General features: G+C 38.2%; 1 protein-coding gene across 1 annotated transcript in view; it reads right to left on the bottom strand.

Annotated features, from left to right (window-relative positions):
• Nucleotides 1-26,806, bottom strand: part of FREM2 (FRAS1 related extracellular matrix 2) — a 143,135-nt gene that overhangs the window by 20,288 nt on the left and 96,041 nt on the right. The window contains exons 7-16 of the mRNA XM_005446531.3: nt 21,688-21,837; nt 19,727-19,936; nt 19,268-19,465; nt 17,112-17,276; nt 16,852-17,034; nt 13,316-13,446; nt 12,226-12,384; nt 11,101-11,404; nt 8,325-8,456; nt 7,360-7,691 (exon numbers count right to left, since the gene is read on the bottom strand). Coding sequence (XP_005446588.2) covers nt 7,360-7,691; nt 8,325-8,456; nt 11,101-11,404; nt 12,226-12,384; nt 13,316-13,446; nt 16,852-17,034; nt 17,112-17,276; nt 19,268-19,465; nt 19,727-19,936; nt 21,688-21,837 — 1,964 coding nt within the window. The remainder of the gene's footprint in view (nt 1-7,359; nt 7,692-8,324; nt 8,457-11,100; nt 11,405-12,225; nt 12,385-13,315; nt 13,447-16,851; nt 17,035-17,111; nt 17,277-19,267; nt 19,466-19,726; nt 19,937-21,687; nt 21,838-26,806) is intronic.

Below are 26,806 nucleotides of genomic sequence, written 5' to 3'. Positions count from 1 at the left end.
CTATCCTTTTGAAAAGAAGCATACATCATGCTTAATGATAATGTAGAGAAGGACTGGAATATCACACAAGGAGAATTTAATGACCTTGAGGACTTGAATAACAGAAGTGAGATGAAATTTTACAGCTTAAAGTAATAGAAACTAGTGAGAGAGATTTCTGCTAGAAATTAAAGACTTTGCTTAGAAACAATAGAGGGGAAAAGATTTTGGTACGTGAATTGATCACATCATAACTATGACCTTCTACCCTCTCCATGTGATATGATCCTAAGATAAACTGAGGAATGGGGTAGAAATTAGAAGCATGCATGCCATTATACAGAGCGCTAGTGAGAGCTTATCTGGAACAGCTTTGATCATCCATGCTTGAAAAAGCCTACTTTGCATTGTAGACTGCAGAAAAAGAAATCAACATAATCACAAGAATGGCATAATTATCTGATGAGAAGAGACTAAAATAGCCATGTTGGTTAGCCTAGTACAACAAAGGCTGAGAGGGAATACGAATGCTGTCTATACACGTCAGGAGATGAACAGCAGAGAAGGCCACTGATGATGAAAGATGGTGCTGACATGGGAACAGACGGGAATAAGATGGCCATGACAAACACAGCCTAGAAATCAGAAGAATTTCTAGCACTCAGCGTGGTGGCATTTAACAAGAATAGTGAAGCCATGAAATCCTATTAGCTTTTAGATTAATTTTACTAGTGTTGGGACCACATTACATAGAGTTAAGGCAGTGGCCTGGACAGAGCGATCCACAAACCCCTTCTAGTTCGGTGTCTTGTGCTACCTCAAGTGAAAAAAACCCAAACACCTTCTTTCAAAGTTTTTCTTGAATTTCAAGTCCAAGGTACTATTGGCTCTTCACATGCAGTGCACATAACACAATCCATTAATGGGGTTTGTAAGCCACATGTTAGGGTTTTCTTGCCTCCATTCAATGGGAGCGTAGTATTAGCTCAACTCATTTGTACTGGTGGAAATCTAACCATGGGATCCCTTCTGGGTCTAGCCTGCCTGAAACACTGCTCCTTTGCCATATATCACCACTGCTTTGTGGGCAAATCTGAAACTATGGTGCTAAAGAACTGTCTTCATTTCTAGAACCCTAGAATTTAGAAAGGTCTTCCTTTTTAGCAAAACCCATATGTCCGGGCAGCAGGGCTGCTTGCCCCAGCCTAGGAATTTATTCAGTAATTCTCTGGCTATCGGTATGAACGTCTGTGTGCTTCCATCAGTACAGCTGCCCTTATGTGTGATTCATGGCATGTAGAGAGAGGAAGGGGTTCTTGCTAAACCAGCTGATTGAGTTTTTATGCATACAAATCCTTCTTCAGGCACTTGTGGACTTGTGGGTGTGGAGGAAAACCTACAATACCGATAGCCAGAGAATTACTGAATAAATAGTTCTCTTTCCTAACAGGAAACGAAAACTTACAAGGCCCCCTCATTTCCTGCTGTCAAGGAAAATGCCATGAAGGGCAAACTAATCTTCAGTAGGCAGAAAAGAAAAATCTCAAGACATGCTACGTGAAATACAGAGGACCTTTCAAATAACATAAAAAGGAAATTAACTGCAGACGAAAACTGTGTCAGAGTAAGTGAGCAGACCCCTACCACCCCCCCACACCCCCCCCAAATGAATTGATGGAATGTGTTACACAGATGGGGGAGTCTTACTTCTCTAGCCCTCTTACTAACACCGTTTAGGTGAACATGAGAAAACATTCTTTCCATTGAGTTATCTTTATTTTCCAGCACTGCCTGCGAAGCCTATTGAAAGTAGCCAGCTGTTCATATTTTATCTCAATGTGACACTGATGAAACCAAAATGGTAACATAGAGTTGTGTAAGTGTAGGATCAGCTTAACTGCTGTAGAGAGACAGGACAGGTGCATAATGTATCTATGCATTCTATGCACAGGAGATTTTAGCAGTTGTACTGACAAAACTATATTCATTAACATTAATTTTAAACAATAGTAGGTGGGTGTGACTTTTAGCCTTCAGATAGCAGGAGAGAAATACACACTACAGCAACAGCTCAGCTAAATTGGGCAAATTGTGTCTAATAATCTGTGACAGTGCTAGGTCTGGAGAACCTGAGAAGGCAGAAGACTCAAATTTTTCCAAGCAGGGAACTCTTACTGTTAGTATCTGAAAAAGTGTACATCACAGATCACTCAAATAGCACATCTCAAAATTCATGTGTGTGAGGGAAGAACATAATTTATACTGGATATTGATATAAGAAGCAGAATTTCATACATTACTTTTTTGCAAGTCAAAATTTTGCAGAGCACAAGATCTGTTTTTGAACACTGACAATTCCCATTTAAGACTTAGGAAATATTAATGGGAGTTTCTATAGGTGTTCTCCTTTTGTTCCCTTTTCTGTTGCAAACTGTCAAACTTCATTAAGTAAAAAAACATAATTAGTTTGAGAATCTGTCATGTAACAAGTGAGAATATTTACAACAAAAAATATTTTCAGTTAATGCTTTGGGGCATGGACTCTGTTCTACTTTTATATTGTGCTTTATTTATCTGGCTTACATTTCCAGAGGGCAGAACTTGGCAGTGTGTGTGTGCATTGTTAGTACTGATAAAATCAGAATTATAAATAACACAAGTTCATGTTTTATATTGTATATCCCAATGAAACAAAGTTTTCATGAAAACTGTCTTTTTGTCCTCCAAATTGGCCTAAACCTCATTTTCTGTTGCATTTACTTGCTATGTCTGTGAATCTGAGTCACAGAAGTTTAACAATGTTATCAAGTAACTGTTTACACAATATCAAAGTGGTAAAGTTAAGATTTCATCCCAAGAAGGCAGGCAGCCAGGTAGGTCACAGGTGAAATGCAAAGCAGGTTTGTTTAAAGAAGTCTGAATGGAGAGGTGAATGCAATACAGCCTTGAAATGCCAGCTCCTTGAAAAATTTAACCTCTGACTTTGTTACACAGCTGGTGCATTAACTTTATAGTAGAGTGTTTTCTTCACAGCGCTTAGTGAATGCATGTGTTTGCAGCTGGAGAAAAAAAACGTTTGACTGTTAGCGAGCTTCCATGTCAAGGGAATACAAGTTGCAGGGCTTTCTTAAACTTGACTGTGGTGGCTGCACTGAACAAAAAAATCTGAAATTAGATATTTCTGTCTATTTGCATTTTACAGCATCTAGTAAGATTTTCAGAAGAGCTGACTTTTCCCCCTAAAGTATAATTTTGGTAAAACTAGAACTGGTAAAGCTGGAAATATAATGTTTCTGTGTAATAAAAAAACTCTGTACGCTGCCTCATATAAGCTGTGGCTGTACATTCGTGATTTTAAAATCTGTTTTCACATGGGATTTCCAAACACTCTGTGCCATAACCTGTGTGGCATAAATGTGAACTGAACATACTGGAAAAAAGGCATTTTCAGTTTTGGCCAGAAATAACTGTTTTACTTAGAGACAAAACACAGTGCTCAGCTGTGTTCAATTACAGTAACTTCAAGGTATCAATCTGTACATTCAAGTATTTTAATATGTGTTCTTTACTTTCTTGTTTCTGTCAAAGACTTTCTTAATTGGCTGTTGTTAATAAAATTTGTTTGAACGGTAATTTCCTTGCTTCCCTATGCCAGGTTTGGCAATGGACTGGAACTAGGGAAAGTAACATCCATATATAAATACTTGGCCAGAACCACACAGAAGATTTTAAATGCCAAAATGTCTGGCTACAGCAAACAGTTATAACAGTAGGAAATGAGATCAAATGATACTCCATACTATCAAATAAGTCTAGGCCAACACTTCTATATATACTTTATTTAAGGATAGCCACTTGTTTGGTTTTCACTGTTTCATTTTTTAACTTCCTTTCATAAATATGTCATTGTTCTACACCTGCATCTTAAGAATGAGGTGCCTGTAGTACTTGACTCTCACAATGTCCCATGAAGTTCAACATTTACTAATTACTTGAAAATACAGGAAGACAGCCCTTAGGTAGGCAAGTTCCACATTTTTGAGGCCTATACATATCCAAAGACAGACACTGACACTTAGGCTGTTACTGCAGGTTGTCCAAAAGAACGCTGTTGCTGCTAACCATCAAAGCTGACCTTAACTTTAGCCAGAACAGAACTACAATCCAAAAGAATTAGCTCAATTTAAAGAGGAGCAGATCTTTATTTTTAAATATAAGGTGCTTAAGCTGCACATCTAAATCCATGTTTAGACACATAAATTCCTGACTTTTCAGATGTGGTGAATATGGTCAGACCCCAGGAACAAAGCGTCTAGCTGTAGACTGAAAGGAGTGCTGCATCTAACTCATGCAGGGTTTGCTCAAGCACAGAGTAATTGAGAAACAGAATGGGTCACAAGCAAAAGGTCTCAAAGAAAAAAAAAAAAAAAGAAATCTCAGACCTTCTCTGTATGTATTATGACAGTTCAGGAGTTCATGGGAACTGGCTAAGACAGCTGCAGCCTGCAACAAACACTAGGAGCACTGCCAGAAGAACTACACCAGCTGCAGGTCTCCCACCTCACTTCTTGCTGATTGAAACTCATCTTCTTCCCCTACCATAGAAGGAACACCTATAAAGTGAAGTTCCACAATCACACAAGATGTTGCCAGTTACTTTTGTGAAATCTCTCTGAAGCAACAGTACTGTCTTTGTTTGACCATACAGGTATTGGAGAGCTAGAATCAAAAAACAGAATTTTGAGCTTAGAGATCTAGCCAAAACTGACGCTATTAAATTTGCAGTGGTAGCAGGATGTGGTAAGAGTGTTTTTGTTGTTTATCTCTTCTGTCTGTATAATAGAACTTAAGCTTCCTTTGTGTGCTAAAAAAAGATGGTGAAAACCATAGCTGCCAGCTTTCCTCTCACAGAGGAGGATTATTAATTGTTCACTGAAGGAGAAAAAACCAACAATGGTGACAACCACAGAGATAGGGCACTGACTGCCTCCCCTCTCAGCTGGAGGGGGTCATGTGAAGATAAAGACCAAACCTGGAGAAGAATTAAATGGAGGTGGGGGAAACGGGGAAGGCAGCGAAGCGCATACTGGCTGTGGGGCAGTGCTTCACTGCTAGAAGTAATTCAGCTTGATATTTCACTTAACACACTGTAACCTCTTAGCCATAACCTACGAGGCACTAAAGAATAACTTCAGCTGCAGTTTCATGGCTCTCATAGCTCATGTTCACCCCATTCTGCTTTTAAATGAGTGGTCTTACCTAAAGTACATAATGCTTCTGGAGCTTAAAGCAAGAACAGCTCTCTGCCTTGTTCACATTAGCATTTATGCATGTCCTCCACAACTGAGTATACAGGTTCTTTTCATTTACCAAAACAGTGGAATGTATCCTCTCCTTTGTTTACACACATATAGGTTTTATTTAAACACATATTTGTCTAAAACAGCTATTCAGCCTTTTCCCTAAATGACACAAAAATATTCAAAATGGAAAGGATTCATACCAGGCCTTCCTTTCTTTTCACTGTGGGAGAAGTGCCTTGCATAGGTCACAGAATCAGAGCCACAGCTGCTTGGCAGCTGTGTGTGCTTATGTGCTTATCATTGAGTTGTGTGGGAAATAAGAATATATGATTGCATATTTACATGGGCATAAGGAGATAGTCAAAGATGATGAGTTGAAGAAATTAAATCATTCTAAGAACAGTGAAGATTACTGTCATTTTTATCTTGTGGGAATGTGTAAGTTTTACATTCCACACTTGCATGCCACCTTCTTCCCTCTGACAGTTCATAGTCCCAGTGGAATGTGCCTGTAGGAGGATCTGCCTGTAGCAGAGGGGCAATCCCAAGCAGATGCACCAGCATCAAGTGAGCTTTCAACATGAAGGCAGAGACCTTCTGGTTTTATACCTTACAGAGTATGTAGTCTCTAGTTAAATGGGACAGAATGTTAGGAACTGAACTCAGGGCTAAAGAGAACCTGGTGCAATTTCTTGTCCAGCAAACTGACTGATCACCTGCGGACACCCACAGAGTATGGTGGACTTTAGGTGTGTAAGTATAAAAAAAAGGAAAAGCAGTTTATCTGATTAGGTATCTACATGTCCGTTGGCACCTATGCTTTTAGTAGTAAAACAGCTTTGTTGTTGCACATGCCCATAGGCTTCTTTGGGCAACAACACACTTTTCTCATCTGTTAAGGCCTCATGTCATTTCGGACTTACAATAAGAATTTGTGCATATAAGTCTACTGAGGTCTGATAAACAGATGGATCCTTGGCAAAATTAACACCTGCCAAAAAGCAGAGAAATTATGGCCATTTCACACAGTGGCCTGATCCTTTCCACAGTGGCTCAACAAGGAAGGCTAGCAAGCCAGTAAAGTAAGTTAGCTTTATCACACAGTTGTCATGCTGTGGATGGACTTCTCTGAAATGAGGTACTGCATTTCCAGTCTTTCTTCCAGCCTGTGGGATTATTCCCCAAAGAGACTTTTCTGTGTCATAAAGGACTGATCTTCATAGCTACAGCTTTTGTAGTCCAGAGCCTAAGTGGTATCAGACAGGCTTATATGGTAATTATACAAGGAAGACCTAGGGATTAACTTCGCTCTCAATGTACCAGAAAAAATCTTGCATCCTTTTGCTTCCACATTACTATGGATCTATAGAAATAATTTTCCAAAGAACACCTGACGGTCTCACCAGTCTCTTTGTTTTAACTCCCCAACCACTTTCACAGCTCTGTTCTTTGTCCATTCCATATTAGCAGCTTCTCATTGCTTCCTGACCAAGGAATTTTCTGCTGGGTGATGCAAGATCACTGTGCTGTCTGCACTGGTGGGTCTTGTTACCCAGTGAGCGAGATCAGCAGAGCCAAGCAGCTGGTAGGACACTGCAGTCCAATGTTATCAGCAAGAAGGCTCTTCACAATTTTTTAAACTCTTTTTTAAGATACACCATGACTAACACTAAATAGCCCAGACTATAAATATGCTAAAAGCAATCCTTTAGAAGCTTTTCATTCTAAGAAAAGACTAAGGTGGCTCACTATACAGTAAAAGTGTGATTGATTTGTCCTAAAATACTTCAAAACTGTATTGGGAGATAACAATAGCAAATTTCATTCAAACTAAATTATTCCCTTACTTTCAGTCAGACAAGGATTTCATATATAACCTATTAGCATTTAATGAATATCAATAGATTTATAACATAAGTTGGCTTTGGGGGAAGTCTGTTTCTTCTTAAGAAAAAAACCCAAAACATTTTCCAAATAAATTAATTCTAAACCCACTTATTTTTACCAGCACAGTTGCATTACAAGGGAAATCTTTCATTTTAAGAATACAGTACAAAATCAAGTTACACTTCCGTACCTGTCCATCTGTCCCAATGGTGCCTCCACAATCTGTGAGGAGCTCGGACATGTCATAATAGCTAACAAACTCCCATAAACAGGCTTCCAGATTCAGATTGCGGTAGAAGCGTAGGGTATTGAAGCCCCTAATTATTGGGCTGTATTGATAGGGAATGGTCTCTCCAATCACATCTGGATTTTTGGTAGCATCAGTTAAGAAACCATGGTGGGTCTTCACTTCTGTGTAATCCAAGAGGTTGGAGCATTTATGGTTTCCAACTCTAGTTCCATCAGGGCTAAGGGTCAGCTCAAAGTTGGAGAGCTCTCTTGTAGAAATAACAGGCAGCATGCCTAAAAAATATTAATTTATATCACTATCACTAAATTTCAGTTGTCAGAGCTGCTTAATTTAGCCAAAGTTTGTCAAACACTAAGCTTGTTATGCAGTGCTTCTGTATTTTTTACTTATAATGTACTTTAGAATTCAAAGAAAGTTGATATGCTAAGTGTGTATGAGAATGTTATCCACAACAGCTATATCTTTATACCATGAAATGTGAAATAAAAATTTTCTAAATCTCCAACATATTTTTTAGTCAGGACTTAGTGCGATTTTTTCAGAAGCACATAGTAATTAACTGATTTTATATTTTTTTAATAAATAAATTCTTCTTTGGTATATCTCTATGCACTTCAAAGGAGTTTTACAAAGTGCAGGTCTAGTTCAACTTATGTAAACTATGCAATTAATCTGAAAACAATCTTCACATCAAAGACTATGTATCAATACAGTATCTTATGCACCTTGTTGCAAACTGCACTTTTACATTCATCACATTCTTCTCTGGTCCCATGTGTTAAAAGATTATATTATTATTTAGGCTATTTAAAATGACATGATTTAAAATGGCATGACCAATAAAATAGCACAAATAACAGCTTGTTGTATGTGTTCTCTCAACTACACAGCTGATTTTGTCATACCATCAATATGTGGCATTGTGACAGTCAGTTTGATGAGGTTGGCATAATCAGGATCTTCTGGGCCGGTATAGCGCAGTTTGGCAGAGAATGGTTCTGCTCCAACTACTCCTGACATATGAGGTTGACAAAGACCTAATGGAAAAAAAGAGACAGTAACTTTATGTCTAGAAGAAATAACCTGTACTTTCCCTTGCACTATTTTTAGATGTGCTCTTTTCCACTGTACAAGTTTCCAAAACAAGGAGAATTTTCATGAATGACAAGTAAATGCTTTCAGTAGCATTTACCAGAGGTTTGAACAGGAATTTACGCAAAAGAGGGTTCAAACAGAAATCATTGCTAGATCAGCTGGACCACATTTTCAGAACCAGGTGATGATACCGCACCTGTACATTTTCAGCTGCATGCGTCAACCATAGCGTGAAGTCAGTGTCAAGTGCCAATACTTTCTCACACAGGTCCTCAGAGGCATACACTTTTACTCCTCCCACCCTCTTAAGCACACACACAGATTTATGGAAGATACCTGAGTAGTGTTCAGTTGGTTTTGGCACTGGATTGGGATGTGAACCTATATATGCCTTCATAGGACTCTCTGAGCCCTCTGTTCCATTAGTGACTGAAATGTAGTTAGAATATTGTGTCAAAGGATCTTTAGAAATACTGTACATATACCAACGTAAAGCCAGCTTCAAAGTTAGATCAAGTTGCTCAGGGCCTTGTTCAGTTGCATGTTGAATTTGTCCAAGAAAGAAGAATCTGTAACTTATTTTGGCAATCCTTTTGAGGGATAGTTCAACTTGTTCTGGTATTAGTCCTGCTTTGTAGGACCAGAAGATTAGGTTTGCAATCATATAATTTGAAATCCATGCGGCTTGTAGTTGAATCATTCAATGCAGAAGTGTCTGCATTCTGGCCACAAGAATCATAGCACATTGTCATGCAATGGCCAAAGGATCACAAGGTACTCTAAGAAAGAAATCAGTAGAAATGGAAAATCAAAACAGTTGCCTTTGCCCACATTTCTACTGTTTGCCCATTTCTGAGGGATTACAAGAAAAGAGGAGGCAGGGCTCTCCTCTTGGAGAACATACTGGTTCTGGTGCACCTCATCTGGCTCAGCAACTCCAAGTTGGAAACTTCTGGCATGAGGAAACAAAATTTCTCTTCTGTACATGATAGCATCTTTTGTTTGTATTTTTTCTCAAATGCAAGTAAAGCATACTAAAGAGGCTAAATACAATTTTTTCACAATCTGCCTTACATTTGAGAATTTGGTCTATGCACTGGAGGTCAAGCATCCTCAAAACTGAAAATATTCAAGATTTTGTCAGGTTGCTCTGAACATTGCATTTCTTTCAAAACAGAATCTTAGAATTTCCTTTATGTTGTACACGATTTTCAGGATTGTTCATTTCCACATCACAGGTTACCTCAGGTAATATATGCATGGCAATTCAGTCCTGAGCCTGAGCTAACCAGCCCTGTTAATTTGTCAAGTGTAATCCAAGTAACACATTATAACTGAGCCAGTCTGTTTCACATGACAGAACTAGCTCACCCAGCATAAGGTTGTCTGCCTTTAATGAGCACTACACTGCGCCTTGTAGGCAATACCCTTAGACAGAGTCCTCTTTAGGGTGTAGGATTCCTGATAGTACAAACAAAGGTGACTTGAGCCTACAGTCAAAATGTGGAATAAAGGATAGGGGTTAATAGAGATTCTATTAATTAAGCTACTTAGAGCCCTAACTTAGCAGAATAAACTGTTTTAATTAAAATATTTAGTTGGAAAGGCCAAGGAAATGAAAATGATACTGCAAATGAACAATCATGTAATTTATTATCTATCATAAGGTCTCACAAAACCCAGAAGAGTTAATTTTGCTATGAAAGCAGCAGAGATGACACAAAGAATGCAAAATGGCTGCAGATGGGTAATAAAATAGAAGGCTTTGTAATTTACCTTGATTGCTGACAATTACTCACTCTCCATATTATAAAATAAACATAAGTATCTGTGCTTTCTGCAACAAAATATCATATGCTCTCAGACTGTACTCATGTGCATGTCAGCTCTTCATCTCTGCTTCATAATGTTGTTCAGTACAAGTTTCATGAAAAGAGCTGGCTGGGCAAAGGAGGTAGGCTACAGTAACTGCTGGCTGAGAGAAAGCGTCATCAGTTCGGTACTGATTAGGTATCAGAGAGAGACAAAGAAAGTATCAGAAAGAAGGATGAATATTATGAATAACTCAACCATGAAAAAATTTTATCTACACCCCATTATTGGACAACAGTTGCATTAGTCCTTAGTCGAGGAAGATACTGAATCTTGGGTGTCCAGTGAGGCCAGAATGCCAGATGAAGCTTTTCTTCTGGCTAAGCATTCCTAACAGCATTCCCATGTGGGTTCTCCAATGTCTAACAGGAGCTGAGATTGCAACACAACATTACTACATTTGAATTCAAAGGCCAACAGAAACCAGCTTTCACTAATTCCATTGCACATTACATACTATTCTCCTAAACATAAAAGTTTGTTTTTAAAGTTGTGCTTTTAAAGATGTGGAAAATTAATAAAGAGAAAAACCATTTTCTTCACACAATTCTCTGCTGTGTGAAGAGAAGAGTTTTTGCACCGCCTCTACAAACAACAGAAGAAAAGCTGAGACTGTAATGTCAAAACACCTGATCATCTAATCAGATTTTGTTAGGATGGAATCTGGGATCCAAAAGAGGTCTGGGGGTTTTGCAATATGTAATGATGTCTTACCTTCTGACGTGCTTATAGTTACAATAGGGCTCATAAGCTCAAGACCCTCATTCCCATCTGAATTCACAGCACGAGCCGCACACTGGACACGAGAACCAGCTTGAAAGTAAATGGAGTCAAGTGTAATCATCTTGGAGGAAGTGAAGAAGGTATCAAAGTCAACCTCCTTCATGGGGCTAGTCACACCATCAGGACCAGTGGGTGCACTTACAAGCCACCGGTATTGTGTCAGAGTATTATTGATGTTCTCACTGGCACATATAGAACCAGTCTTGTCAAAGTCTTCGTATTTAGGATTACAAGCCTGCAGAACAAGGCAGATGTGTTAAATTTTTTTTGCTTCATGGCAAAGGAATTTTAATTTACCAAGAGTCAGTAATCTCAAAAACATGGAATTGACAACTCCAATAAATCTATTAAGAAATCAATTTATTTTGACAGTAACACTTTCAGCACTGTTATGGTATATTAAAAGGCAGGTCTAACCATGCTTATTGAAATAAAAATATTATTTTAAATTATGGTTTATTGGTGAAAATCTAACTATGTTATGAAGGTACAGACTACACTCTCACATATATATTTTGGATTTCAATATTTCTTTTGGTTTTTATATTTAGGAGAACTATTCAACATAAGATGCATTCCTGTGCATAAGGAACGGTGTGAGAAACCAGCTGAAGATGCAGAGAGTCCAAAACCTTCCTCAATGCATATGAACATTCATGCAAACTTTTCAGTTGCAAAATTACAATGAAAGAAGCCTGTAGGACTTCAACAGACAGTACTAATTTTTCAGTCTGTATCACTCATTGAAAACAATTTATCGCCAGGGATTTTAACTCCACAAATTGAGGCAAGACAATGCAGGAAATAGTAAAATCATGCAATCACAGACTTAGTGTGAACATCAAACTGCTCTTAGTGATGAACAAGTGAAAAATCTTTCTATGCTTTTTGTCCTCTTGAAAATTGATTTGTTATCCAGACAAAGTAGATTAACTCTTAGGACAGTTCTAGTCTCATGCGTGACTCACAACAATATGGATTGATACTGAGCGCCTAAAGTCCATTGAACAAAATCCATATACTGATTTTGTTCCATCTTTCCACAGAGATACTCACTGTGATACAGATGACAGGATAGCCAGCTATGGGACTTGTTCTGTCTTTGGCACTAGAAATATCATCATATATCAAAAGGGATGCAACTTGCGGGACAGAGGGAAAGGTGACATCTGCCATGCTGTTCATTTCTTCAATGTAAACAATGGCCTTGGCTGTCTGAACAATGAAAAGGCAGAAATAGTTCTCTGTGAATATTTAAATAAACAAGGGGATTCAGGCTAGACCTTGATCAGAATATGTGTAGCCTTTGGAACATTGTCCTCAAAGAAGTTCTAACACCTCAACTGGATGAGCTGTTGAAAAAGGGTTGAGGCACTGGAAAGTATATTGCAGACTACAAAAGCAAGAGCTAAAATTATATTTTTCTTTTCAGAACACTGAAGATACCAGACCCAGTGGGGTACCTTTTGTCCCAGCTTTCTTGAATCACTTCAGTACTCTGGCAGAACCCTAATGTGCAGTGTATGCTTTAACGCCTGGTGGAAATGGGACGCTTGTCATCAGCAAAGGCTGTGTCTCTGCTGTCTGGCCACCTGGAGTCAGACTATATATATTGTGATACTGATGAAGCGGTCAAAGGGTTTGAAGAACATTATATGCAGAATCAGAGGAATATACTGTTCAAATTAGAAGTACATATGTTATAATGCTAAATACGAAAGTGTGGCTATTTCATTTCACACAACGAGAATATTAAAAGGGTTTTGAAAGCAGAAGTTATATTTCACCTAATTGCTCTTTTTACAGCATAGAGGTTATATTGTGTTGCCAGGGTGTGTTTCCAAGAGGATATCAGTTTTTAGGACTGATTCTATGAAGAGAATGTGTCTGGAATGGTATCTTGAAGACTTCAGTCTCTCATTGTTTCCATGACCCCACGAACATTATTCCCTTGGCAACAATCTGTTTTGGGTAGGTACTACTGTGTCAGCTGGGATGATCTTCTTTGTCTTTTAAGATACAAGCCAAGATATACAAGCCATATACATGGCGTGTATAAACCTTAGAAGAAGAGTAAAGCTGTGAGCCAGAAAGTAAGGTCTGTTTACCAGATTTTGCTGTTGAGGACTTTGCATCAGTTTGTTACCTGTATTTCTGCGACCATGTTCTCGTCAGGCTTCAGGTGAACAGTGAAGGCTTCTCTCATCTCCCTTACTCCATCAAAGAGAACTTCAATCTCCACAAAGTGCTGTGTTTCACCTTCCTTAAACTCAATTTCTAAAAATATAAAAAGACACTTAAAAATAAATCTGTTTTTTCATAACAAGCTGTAATTCTAGACCCAGCCACGAGAGATGGCAGTTAATACTCACTTTTAAAATTACAGATGTTCATATATTTAGTTTAACCTCTTTGATGCTAAAAATAATAATAATGAATAGCAGTGAACACATGGAAATCACTGAAAATAAAGCATTATCATCATCAAAAGAGATTTGCAAAGACCAAGATTTAGTCTCACAGAAAGTAATTCCTTGAAAATTACCTGGGACTAATTATTACATAAACGTTGGTAACATGAATGACCAAAAGACTGAGGAGATCTCAATAAAAAGTATTTATCATGCCTTAGTCATACAAGATGCATTTAATTACAATGGCATATACCAAAACCAAGATACAAGACTAGAGTTACACAAAAGGGTACTGCATTTTGAAAAGCATTATCTCTGAAAAAACTTTGCTTGCCATGATGGATAAAAAGTTCAGTCTTATCTGTCTCTATTGAGTTTGTGTAGCAAAGTCTTGGTTGTGGGAGGGCTGCAGGCATGGCTTCTGTGAGAAGATGCCAGAAGCTTCCATCATGTCTGACAGGGATAGGGCCAGCCAGCTCCAAGATGCACCTGCCACTGGCCAAGGCTGCGTCCATCAGTGGTGGTGGTAGCCACTCTGTGCTAACATTATTTAAGAAGGAGAAAAAAACTGCTGCACAGCAGCAGTCAGAAGGGAGAAGTGAGAAAATGTGAGAGAAACGACTCTGCAGGCAGCAAAGTCAGTGAAGGAGAAAGAGGAGGAGGTGCTCCAGGCACTGGAGCAGACTCCGCTGCAGCCCGTGGTGAACACCACAGTGAAGCAGGCTGTGCCCTGCAGCCCAAGGAAGCCCACGGAGGAGCAGATCCCCACCGGCAGCCCCTGGAGGCCCCACGCCGGAGCAGGTGGGTGCCTGAGGGAGGCTGTGACCCATGGGCAGCCCACGCTGGAGCAGCTCCTGGCAGGGCCTGTGGCCCCGCGGGGAGAGGAGCCCGGGCTGGGGCAGGTTTGCTGGCGGGGCTGGGGACCCCGGGGGGACCCAGGCTGGAGCCGGCTGTGCCTGAGGGACGGCACCCGTGGGGGGACCCGGCTGGGGCAGGGTGTGAGAACTGCAGCCCGTGGGAAGGACCCACGCTGGAGAAGTTCATGGAGGAATGCTTCCTGTGTGCGAGACCCCATGCTTGAACACGGGAAGAGTGTGAGGAGGAAGCAGCAGCAGCAACATGTGAGGAACGACCAAAACCCACATTCCTTGTCCCCCTGTGCTACTTGTGGGGAGAAGGTAGAGAATTTGGGAGTGAGGTTGAGCCTGGGAAGAAGGGAGGGGTAGGGGAGAAGCTGTTTTAAAATCTGGTTTTATTTCTTATTGGCCTACTCTGATTTGATTGGTAATAAATTAACTTAATTTCCCCAAGTTGAGCCTGTTTCGCCCATGACGGTAAATGCTGAGTGATCACCTCGTCCTTATCTCATGGGTCTTTCATCATATTTTCTCTCCCCTGTGCAGCTGAGGAGGGGAGTGACTGAGCAGCTTCGGTGGGCACCTGGTGTCCAGCCAGGGTCAGCATACCATACTGACAGTAAGAAGAGTGCTGTGGTTCTTGGATGTATTAATTACTAAAGGAAGAAGTAGTACAGAAACTATTTAACGTTCGTTTAGGGAATGGGTGAGAGTGATAGTAGGTGTATTTCTACTGTCTTTGTTTTTAAAGGATGTCAAATCAATCAAAGATGGTACAGAAAAGACCAACAGAAACTGAGGACCAGAAGGAAAAAAAAAAAAAAAGACTTGCAGAAAATGATGTTCTGATTAGTATATTGAAATACTGTCACAAACAAAAAATACCAGATGCTAAAGAGCTCTGCTCAAGTATGTATGGTGATGATGAAGCGATAAGGACTGGTCAGTGAAGCAAAACACTAAGAAACACTCATCCTCTCTGGTGCCTTCAAACCAAGACTGGATGCCCCTTCTGAAGTGTATACTTCCTCTAACCAAAAGTTATTGGGTTCTACAGAAGTAGCTAGGGGAAACTGGGAGAATCCTGCAATCCATGATGAGTCTAATGATACTTCCAGCCTTAAATTTTACTAAGCCATGAAAATACTCTTTGTGGTAATAAACATGCTGGTGTGAGAGCTAAGAATTTTACTGAATTTCAGCTTGTCACACTTCCTTCAGATAACCCAGTTAGGGATGTGGGGTTTATACCCACGACTGAACAGGCAGGGTCCCTAAACCAACAGATGCTCTGATTCTTCTGTGGGGAAATCCTGCAGATCACAGACCTTTCTCAAAGGTTCTTGTTATTGTTCTGCAGTAGCATGTTTCCCTTGAAAACTCTGCTCCTGTGTGCTGTCAGTGCACAGCAGGGAGAGGGTAAAGCAAGGCCATGTGTATAGGTAATGTGTATAGATAATGCGTACAGGGTAAGGATTAGCTGACATTAAAAATTCCTGTGGTTTTCAAAAGGAAAGAGCAAAACTCTAAAATGCACAAGGCAAAGTGACTGTAATTAGCAAGCTATGGGTTGATAACTTTCTTGTTGCTAACAATTTTTCTCTTCAAATATTACTAGTGGGAAGTGCCTCTTTATGGAATTCGGAGATAGCCCACTGTTGTTACTGGGTGTTCAAAAATAAGTCCTATCTTTCGGCTGGACTGGGCACCAAAACAGTTTATACAAAACTGTAAAAGCACTCCAGCAATGAATGATTAATCTTAGTATCATGTATTATCGTAAACTTTAGAAGAAAAAAATTCATAGTGCTACAAAGTCTATTAGTCATTCACTAAACCATGTTGATGGGCGACTAATAGAAATAAGTTTATCAACTAAGAAATTTCTTATTCTGTTGCACAACTCTCCTTATTCATTACTAGTGAGGAGCATTGGGCAGTGAATTGCAGAGATATAGAAATAAAGCTTAATTATTATGAAAGTAAAAAAATGAACAGAAGTAGACATTAATTCCTACATAGAGCAAAAGCCATTAGCTTAATGAACTGCTTGAGAATCAACTACACAATCATATCCTATAAGTAGATGTTTTTGCAAAATAATGGTATTACACTTTGCAAATGTTACTAAGGTGGCACTCACAGATTTATTCCACATTTATTACTTGAGCTACAGATGTTTTCAAAGTAGACACAATTCTTTTGCAAATACCTTCACTGATATCTAGTATTCTAAGAGCAGTTGCATACCACATGGGATCACGTCTGTCCTGAATTTAAATAGCAAAATGTATTAATAGATGTAGTTGCAAAGTAATCTATTCATAAAGTTACTTAATTTTTCAAATATTACATTAAAGTCATGAACAAAACCAAATAGTAGGATGTGATAATCATCTGAATGATCCTACCTTCTGATATAGGGTGATAGTCTTCTCCAGAAGTAGCAGATCCATCCTTTGTATGAACTCTCACAACAGAAACCTTGGAAGTGTCTCCCAAACGAAGCACTGGGATTTTTACAACTGCTACTTGCCTTGTGTCCTTTGGTTCACTCACACTAAATTTGGTCTCACCAAACTTAATAATAGCCTCTGCAAACAGAAGAAAAATGTTTTTAGAGCACACAAATGGGCTTCCAAAAGCCAATAACAACAAAAAAATTTCTTACTGTCTGCATCATCCCGAATCTTTATCAGCATCTCATTTTGTTCACCAATAGAGGCACCAAACGAAGAATCGCTTCTTGGAGTGCCAAGAACCAGGCGTAGTTCTTCCTCTTCTTCATGGAAAGTATCATCCATAAGCACCAGCGTGCAAGGCTTCTCAGTTTCACCTGCAATCATTCTGAAGGTAACATCATGCAGAACTTAGGTGTTCTTTGCTCTATTACAATACTTCTTCCCAAGCTCAAGGAACACAGACTGCTTCTGCTGGCCAAGGCATCCACCTTGACACTGCATAAGTTAATGGGTAATGACAATAGTGAAAGCAGAATTGGTAATCATTAGCTTTCTATGAAAACTCATTAAAGTGGCATCCACTATTTTGGGACTTCTCAAAGACAATTTTCTATCTGGTATATCCACTTCATGTGTATTGTTCCTTTTGTTTTATCTTAGAATAAAATACTCCTCAGTGACCTCTCCCACAATGTGCATTTAAAAAAAAAATAAAAAATACTTGCACGAGGAAACAGAGTAATAGAAACTTGCACTAATAATGGTAATTTTGTCCTGAAGTTGTCCAGTCTCTTTTGACTGGACACTCTCCAACTGTGTGGACCTTCACTTATTTAATTTGATTTTAGTATCTTTTAAACTCCCACTGATTCCAAGCAACAAAGGTTATTGCCTTAAAAATGCTTTGGAGTTGCAGAATACTCAGTTTGAGCACTCACAAATTAATGTGTCTAGACTTACTAGATGTTCAGAGACTGGGAAATAGGCCTTGTCTTAGGTCTTCTACAAGATCAGCAAGAGTTATGAGTGGTGCACAGTGTCTGGCTCCAAGTGTCAGGCTTAGTGGGCTCATCATCACGAGAATGACTCCTACTTCGCCGACAAAAGGAACAGCATAGGATATGAAAGAGGTCAATTTACAGTATTTTTTCATCATTACACATGCAACTATGATCCAAGCTCTTCAAGAAGAACCAGACCAGGATACTGACTGTGTTCATTCTCTGAGGTGGGTTTTTTTCCCCCTATAGAAAATAAATTATCCATTAGGAGGAGAAAAAAATTTTTCAAAATATTTATCCTGCTCATTGTTACATGTGAAATGTGAAAACTACTGAAACTGCCACATATTAAACATGCCTAAGAAGCTTATGGAAACAAGATACGATCGTAGCAGATCTCTTTTTGCTACTTGTCTTAATGGAGAAATGGTAGAGTGACACTCAAAAAAAATGAGGAAAATCACTTCCTAAGGGGTCCAGATCCATTAATTGTAACAAGTTGGACTCTATCCTGGTTGCACAGAAACAATGGCAAAGGTATAGAATACATGACAGCGCTGAAAGCTGAGGCCATCTCTAAATAAAGATAGATGGAACAACTCACTTTACTAGAGAACTATCATACATATCTACAGAAATATGAAGGTCGTCATTTCTGTGATAAGGGCATACCAAGGATTTCATGCTGATGACAGAACTTGCTTAGGGCTTGTAAAAATATTATCTGTGTGTAAACTTAAAAGACTAAACTGTTCTGCACAAATAGAAGGAATCAGGTAATATTCTTTCAAGGCAGGAACATCTGACTTATTTGTATTTAATGTCTGATGTGAAATATTAAGTATCTGATATTAGTGAATTGCCTTAGGAAAACTTTGGTGGGAAAAAAAAGTTCAAACAGAAATTACAAAGCTGTATCCCTGTTGAAAGACCTATTACTTACTTCAGTGAAAGTCAAATGTATTTACCAGAAATCTGCTTAACAAAGAGCAGAGCTTCTGAAGTTTCCTTTCTCACAGCAGGTCTGTGCTTCCATTACTGTGTTACACTGAACCTGCTTTTGCTATCAAAAATATCCTGGCACTCAGGCTGAACCTATATGAGATTATGTCCCTCCCTTTGGTTCCTATTGATGATCCCTCTATGTCAGAAGTGAAGCAAAAAGAGACAACAATTTGTGCACTCTGCCCATTGTGTACAGAAAAAAGCTTGGTTTTCCAGAGTGGTCTTTTTGGCAGTACTTTGTGAGAAGACACAATTAAAATGAAAGAAAACAAACAAACAAAGGAAAGGAAAGCAAAGCAATGCAAAGCAAAACAAAACATGGTAGACTCAAAGCTTCTAAAATAAGATCAAAAGCTTACCAGGAAGGAATGTGATGATGGAACTGTCAGTATTAGGACGTTCTTCAAAGTCCATCATTACCTGAGCTGAACCTTGCCTTGTATAGCACCTCACAGTGGATGTGTATCGGATATCCCCACTCCTGTATATCACGGCAGAAATCTGTCCATCATTTTCATTGCCTACATATACAGATTCCTTAAACTGCATCTTAGGCACTGGGAAGAAAAACATAAAAAGAATGTGTATAATTGCAAAAGTTATCATATCTTTCCTCCATTATTTCAAATTTGATATCTTACATTGCACAGGATACATAAAATAAGCAGCCAGACAGCAAATTACTGAACACATCGTCTGTAGCTGAAACAGGCAGACTTGCTGGTTTTGGTGTGATTCAAAAGGAAAAGTGCTATTTGTGTACTGCAGTCATCGATCTCCTGCAGAAATGTGAAAAGGCAAAAAAAAATATTACTCACAGTCAGACAGTGAGTCATTAATGAAGATGGTGGCCTTGCTGGGTTCTCCAAGGGCAGCGTTCATGGGCATCCTTAGCACAAGCTCAAACTTCTCAGTTCCTTCTAACACCGGTTGCCCAAGGTCATCCAGAATTACCACACGAAATGTCTGCATATGGACTCCAGGGGAAAAATCCAAATTACGACTGATGCCTACATAATCTACTCCAGCTACCAAAGGAAAAGAGATTAAAAAGTATTAAATTAATAAATAACATTACCTGCAATGAAAAATAAAAACATCTATCATTACACAGTTAATTGTAAGCAAATATATAGGGTTTTTTATATACTGTTTTAGAATTTGCCAAATTCTGGCAGTCATGTAAAGCAAAAAGCTCTTTTGACCAATATAAGTTGGACTATACAATAAAACAAGTCAATATTAAGCTATAAATATTAAGAACTGTTCAGAGGAGTTGTGTAAAACAAAGTGAATGGAAAATAAAAGAATCAAATTCTGCTCAGACCATGTCTGGTGAGGTCTGGCACCCTAATGTTAAAGGCAGACTGATCTGGGTTTGGTTTGCTTTTATGTTTTGTTTTGTTTTGAGCAAAGCAAAACAATCCATAAAAAGCCAGTAAGAAAGCAAACAAACCAAGATACTGACTAAAATGTGACACACTGTCTCAGAACCAAAGCATTAAAGCTATCTAGGATTTTAATGAAGGACTGAGTTTTAATAGTTTTAATGTTCATTTTTTGGGGGAGAATAAGCAGCAAAGCTGTTGAAACAAAGCTTTGGGGAGAAATGGTTTCACTGAAATTGAAATAAGGTTTGGAATTCTGTGAATTTAACGAAATACGGCAAGATTAAAGGCCATTATCAGGTGGGCACTTGCCTGGGGTCCCTGCTGATCTACCCCAGATCTAAGCCTCTTAACACAGGATGCCAGGACTGGCAGCTCAGTGCAGCAGAATCATTGCAGAACTGTGTAAGCCCAAGAACCAGGTTTATGGTTTTACAGCCAGCCAGCCATGTCAGAGCTTTCAGGCTGTAACCAACAGGCAAGACAGTCCAAGAGGTGTGCCATTTCCAGTTTTGAATCTAGAGGTCCTAGCAAAATGAATTATGATTCTTACTGTATGGAAATATTTTTTTCCCCCAGAAATAAAATAACTTAAATATTCAGGATGAGATAAAGACATCAGATCATATAAAGCAAGTTCAGAAGTGAAGTAATCTTATCTTTTTTTCAGACTTCATAATTTTCTTTTTCATGAGAAATAGGTTTATCATATAAGTTATGTCTGATACGTATATAAGATGATTAGATATTCCTGAAATAACAGTAAAGTTTTACATAATTTTGGCTAAAAATTAGTTGAGAAGCTAAACTCTACTGTTCAGTTACACTCAGAATAAGCATCTAAGGGAGATAATTTTTATGCTGTCTTTATATAAATGTCTTAGGCACATTGTCATATGTGAAAAGTAAAAAAAAAAACCCCTATACTAACACTTGATTCTGCAAAGGTTCTGTTGAAGCATCACTGAACCACACAGCCATAGAAATTCTCTTGCTGAACAGGATACTAGATAGTAATTTATCATTGCCTACAGTAAAAATGAGAGGAGCAAACTCTGCATGCTGCCAGTGATTATAACTCTGTGCCCTCAGTATGCTGTTGAGGCAAATAATGAACTGCTTTCATGGGATAGTGTTTTATATGAGGATTTGAAGGCATTTCTCTTAGTGCTGTATTTAATGACAGTACAGTTTATTTATAACAGTTTATAAAATTTTACAGTTGCTCCTACTCCTGTTTTGAGACAAAATTGGTAACAATTTGTACTAAGATCTGCTAAGACCAAGAAACAAATAATTTCACCTTATGCAGTTGAATCTATATCAAGACCAAATGCACTAGCATTTTTTGTTGTTATGTATTATGAAACTAGAGCAAAACAATAACTTACCCTCTGCAGTTACTGGCTCAGATTTGCGAGACCTCACTGTAACGGAGGCAGATTTAGACAGATCAGTTCCAGTCCTCCAGACACGTACCTCAATATGGCCAGCACTCTCATCAACGTAGTATTCATCATTTCCAAAGTAGAATGCTGGTTCTGGGGGAAAGAGAAATAATGTTTATAAATGTTTCTTTACCTTACATTGAAGGTAATGAGTATCAAATCCACATTAGACAATGGGGAGCACTTCACTCTTCTCAGTAAGTGAAATACAGCCTTTTATTAAGGGTTAGAATTTTTTTAGGTATTTTTGGCTTCTTTTCAAGTATTGGTTTGCCTGTTTCAAGACAGCAATTGTTGTATCAGCACTGTGTTCTTTTTCTTGCCTCCTACATTTTCAACTTTGTGTGTCAGCAGTTATGAATCTGTGTACAAACCCAAATGTGTTATCTCATTAAACTTATTTGAGTCCTGTGCACAAGCCAGAAAATTCCTTGCATTTTTCAATTTGGTGCAAGCAGACAGAGGTGAATATAGATAATGAAACCTTAAGTTGAATGTCCTCATGGATTCCTGTAGCTAAACCCAGACTGGAACATGATATATATCTGAAGCTGCTTTTGGAAAAAATTTCCAGCTAGCCAAAGGGGCAAATACTTAGTTCCCCCACATCCAGCATTTAAAACAAAATCAATCTTATTTCATGTAAGCTGTAACATGAATAGTATTATATCTTAATATTTAAGTTCCACAGTCCATGAGAAAAAAGAGCAAAAAAGCAAAGGAGGTTAAGTGTTATCCCACTCAACAGACATATTGTTTATCGTCATGTTTTCCTCCCTTTTTCAGTTTTTCTACCTATAGCAATTTACAAAGTAAACAGGCTTAATAACATAGCCCAACTTCATCCTGGATATATATTAGGTCTCCTTTTCTACCTCTTCCATTTCTGTTTCAAACATGCAAGAGTAAGCACACACAGGCAATGCCTCAGTTTTCCCGTTATGCAGCGGAAATCATACCTACCCTCCCCAACGGCTGGGATGTAATTTAAAGATGTACACAAGTTCTTTTTGTATTTAAGCAAAATTTTCTTATGTTGCTTAGTGAGAACTTATTATAATCATGAGGTTACATTATCATAAATGTGTTTGAAAATGCCATACAGCATGTGGCCAACTTAATTTAAGTTGACAAAGATCACAGCAGTTAATCAGTGCTCTATCAGTGGCACTATGAATACTTCCCCTTCCTGAAGCATAGAAAAAAAAAAATCAAAGAAAATGACTGGAAAAGTTTATCATTCTACAGAGCTATGCCTAGAATACATAAAAGGTACAACTTACCCAAAGGAGGAGACATAAATCCTTTTTAATGGTAAGTGAAATTCGGGCCATCATTTCCATGATTCAAATTTTCTTAAGATTATATGTATGTTGAAAAATCTATGACTTCTATTATCATGGAACAAATGATTTGGAATTAAAGAACCTGCTTTGGACTACAGCTGAGCTCAATAAAGCAAAATATTGTAAAGACATTGTATCTTGAAGGTTTTGGAGAAGCTTGTAGGATAATCAGACAAAATATCTACGCATTTCTGAAGTACTTGAGGCCAATCTGACTGACTACACAGTGTATGGCAACAACCTCCTCTGTAGTAGATTGCTTATTTATTTTTATAGAAAATTGAACAAATTAAAATAGGAATTTAATTAAAACTAACCAGAAGTAATATAGTTAGTTATTAGTAAGCCAAAACTTAATCTGAGAAGTGAGCAGTTAATAAATATTTTGGAATTGCATTCATGAGTTAAATTGGAAGTTTTGGAGAACATAATTTTCTCTTCTGCTTTCAAGATTTTTCCTGTATTTCACAACTGCCAAAGCTAGTAAACACCGCCCCCCCACCCCACCCCCCCCGCCCCCCCGCCCTTAGATATTCCACATCAGTGAAACAAATCCAGCAGCCTTTTTATTTATCTGCTAAAACCAAAATCATGGGTTTTAACAAATTGATGGAATTGAATGTATTTACCGGAAAATAGTTCAGACTCATAGACCTGCTTGAGCATTATCAAGGACATCAGCCTTTGCAGGATGAAAGACAAACTTGGTAAATGTATAACTTTGGTAGATGAAAAGGTTTTCAGTTCCAAGTTAAATTTTTTTTATTCAACATTATGTGTATTTAAATGTGCATGTGTGTTTGAGTGCACAGGCATACAAACATCAGTCTTACATTATTTGCCTATAGGGACTGGTTGCCAGAAACATTTTTAACAGATGAATAGGATACACTCTCTGGACCTTTTTGTATAATTACTATTAATTTTGATGACAGTTCTACTTGCAGAGATACTGCAGAACTGGATATGAGATCTGCAAAGAAATATGCCATTTCAGACATACAACAATCTTCTAAAATTCTCAAGATGGACAAAGACTCATCCAGCCTCTGGAGGTTAAAAATACACAATGCCTACCAAATGGTGATGAATGTGACAACAGCTAGATAAAGGCTGCTAAAAATATTATCAAATCTAATAAATTTCATTTCTTAATCAATTATTCTTAAAGTTTAACACTCTTCCCCAAGTCTAATCTCATTCTTATAACCATATTCACTCTATATTTATGTCCCAGTGGTTCCGGAATTAGATCTGGACTTGTCTGCACCTCATTTTAAACATTTAAGTGAGAGGTACTCACACCCACAGCCTGCTTGCTCTCAGTTTGCAAGGACAAAGATATGCCATTACAGAGATTTCCAGTATAATAAACATACAGAATGAGGTGGAGTGGTTCAGCCACTGCAGTGAAAAAAATTTTAGGAGATCTGGAAGAATCCCCTTCTGCTCACTGACTACCCAGGGAACATAAATGATCTGCCTTAAGCTAGATGGAAGATATAAAAGAAAATTTATATTTCTTGCAGTGTTATCCTAATGCTTTATTTACTGCTGCTGCAGAAGAATCTCTGTGCACTGTTTATTCCTGTAGTCACAACCGAACGCAAAAATGCCTAAACCCTCAGTTAGCTTGCCTTGTATTCCAGAGTGAGGGTTTCACACTTTTTGAGGCATGTATCTTCAATGAAAGACACATTCTGCATGGTTACCCATCCTAGGAAACAAATCCTTACAAATGTTTTGTAAGTTCATTTCCTGTAAGCTGTGTTAGTAGCTCCCCAGGGGAAGTAGCAAAGCCAAGGTACTAACAGGGAAAGCATTGTCTTTCTCAGGTCATGGCTGGCAAACACTCTGCTCAATGACTGCAGGCTCACTTACGGCAGTTCTTTAATCTAGTAATCACCCTGAAGAGAGACCACTGCAAATTTAATGGTTCCTTTTACAGAAATAAGAGGAAGGGGTTTTTTAAAGTTTTTTTGTTCAGACCCACAGATTTCACTGGCATGAAGTTACAATAATCAGAGGAGAAAGGTTAGAAGCTTTAGTCCCAGGTTTCTTGGCACAGAAATGAAATCTTTGTCTTGCCTTTGTGCTTATACAGTCAGGAGCACAGATCAACTACAGCACTAGTCAGTCCCCAAGCAGGAAAACAAACACACTTCTCATACTGTCAGAAATAGCTCTATCTTTGAATATACATTACAAAATCAATGCAATAGCACAAAAAAAAAAAATTATTTCCAAGGAAGCTTTTGTTTTTAAAATGGTATCCTTACAATCTGCTTTAGAAGGACATGGCAAAAGAGTAGGTTGGTTATAGGATATGTAAGGTGCCATAATCGTTTGGGCTGCCCATGCAAATAATCTGCGAGGTGGGCTATTTAGGACAAACACAAAAGAACAGACTTGTCTTGTTGCCACCTTGATAAGCCTTAATACTAAAGTGTTTTTCGGTGATATAAGCTTCCAGTGAGAGATACGTATATATATATGTATATCATCTCAGAAAGAGACAAATAATAGAAGAAAACAGACCTTCCACTCAGACATATTTAGATATTGGAACTTGAAACAGTCATTACAACTGAACTCATGGTTGATCTTTTCTAGTGGTGTTAAACCATTTATTCCTGTAAGCTTTTGCCAATGTTATGATGTGATCATTGTGAGTTGCCAGAGCTAGCAGAAATCTGTTGTAGTAATGCAGAAGGTGCAAAACAGGGCTTTGTAAACCTACTAACTTGTTCTGGTACAGTCTAGATACGCTAGTGCAATGCTGAGTCCAAATTAATGAGCCCTGATGGTTGACACAGCTAATTAGCTTGAACATAACAACAGACAAACAAGGCCAGATTTCCTCTGGATCTGATGTGATTCATAAATCCCTACACAATGCTTACTTGCATTTCAGTATCACAGTTAGCATTAAATGACTGAGCTGCTGAGTCGATAACAAAGAGACTCCATCCTTCTGAACATGAAGTGGGTGAGTTGTAGAGAGACCAGTTAAGAACAAGAGTTCCATTAAATGTGAGAAGGAAGAGGCATTTACTATTTAATAGCAGTAAAGGTCAACTTCTGTAATCTTTCTCATATATGCATATTAATGGGAACAAAGTATAAGCTCAGAAAAACTCCCTTACAAAAAGTTTATATTATAATATTATCAAAGAGGACTTTTAACATTTGAAACTAGGTAGCACTATTCTACAGCTATATACACATCCTTGAACCTATGCAAGCAACTAGGCTTGCCTTTAGCACAATGAATTTAATTTGCTAAGTCATTTATTTTTGCTGAATGCTGTAGAAGCAGAGGTCAAGATTACAGTCAGAGCTTAGTTCTGGAGCAGGTACCTATTGTGCAAATGCCAATAGCTTTTTATTTGATGTGGTCAAAACAGATTACTTTCAAATTCATATGTTGCAAAAAAGAAAAGTTAACTTTCATCTTCTTAGCACTGTTGTCATAACTTTTGCAATCAAAAAGTAAATTCACCTCAGAATCAAAGTTACTAGTTGCAGCCAAAATGCCACACACATTATCTGAAGCAAATAACATCTACATTTCCATTTGTCTCAACAGCTCATTTCTGTCTAGCAACTTACAATGATTTTTTAAATGATACTGCAAACATTACAACAGATAAAAGGACAGACTCAAATTAATGCGACCCTTACCAAACTCAGTTCTACTCTGTAAGAAAAAAAAA

This window comes from Falco cherrug, chromosome 2 (genome assembly GCF_023634085.1).
Source record: "Falco cherrug isolate bFalChe1 chromosome 2, bFalChe1.pri, whole genome shotgun sequence".
NCBI lineage: Eukaryota > Metazoa > Chordata > Aves > Falconiformes > Falconidae > Falco > Falco cherrug.
This window is presented reverse-complemented; position numbering and strand designations above follow the sequence as displayed.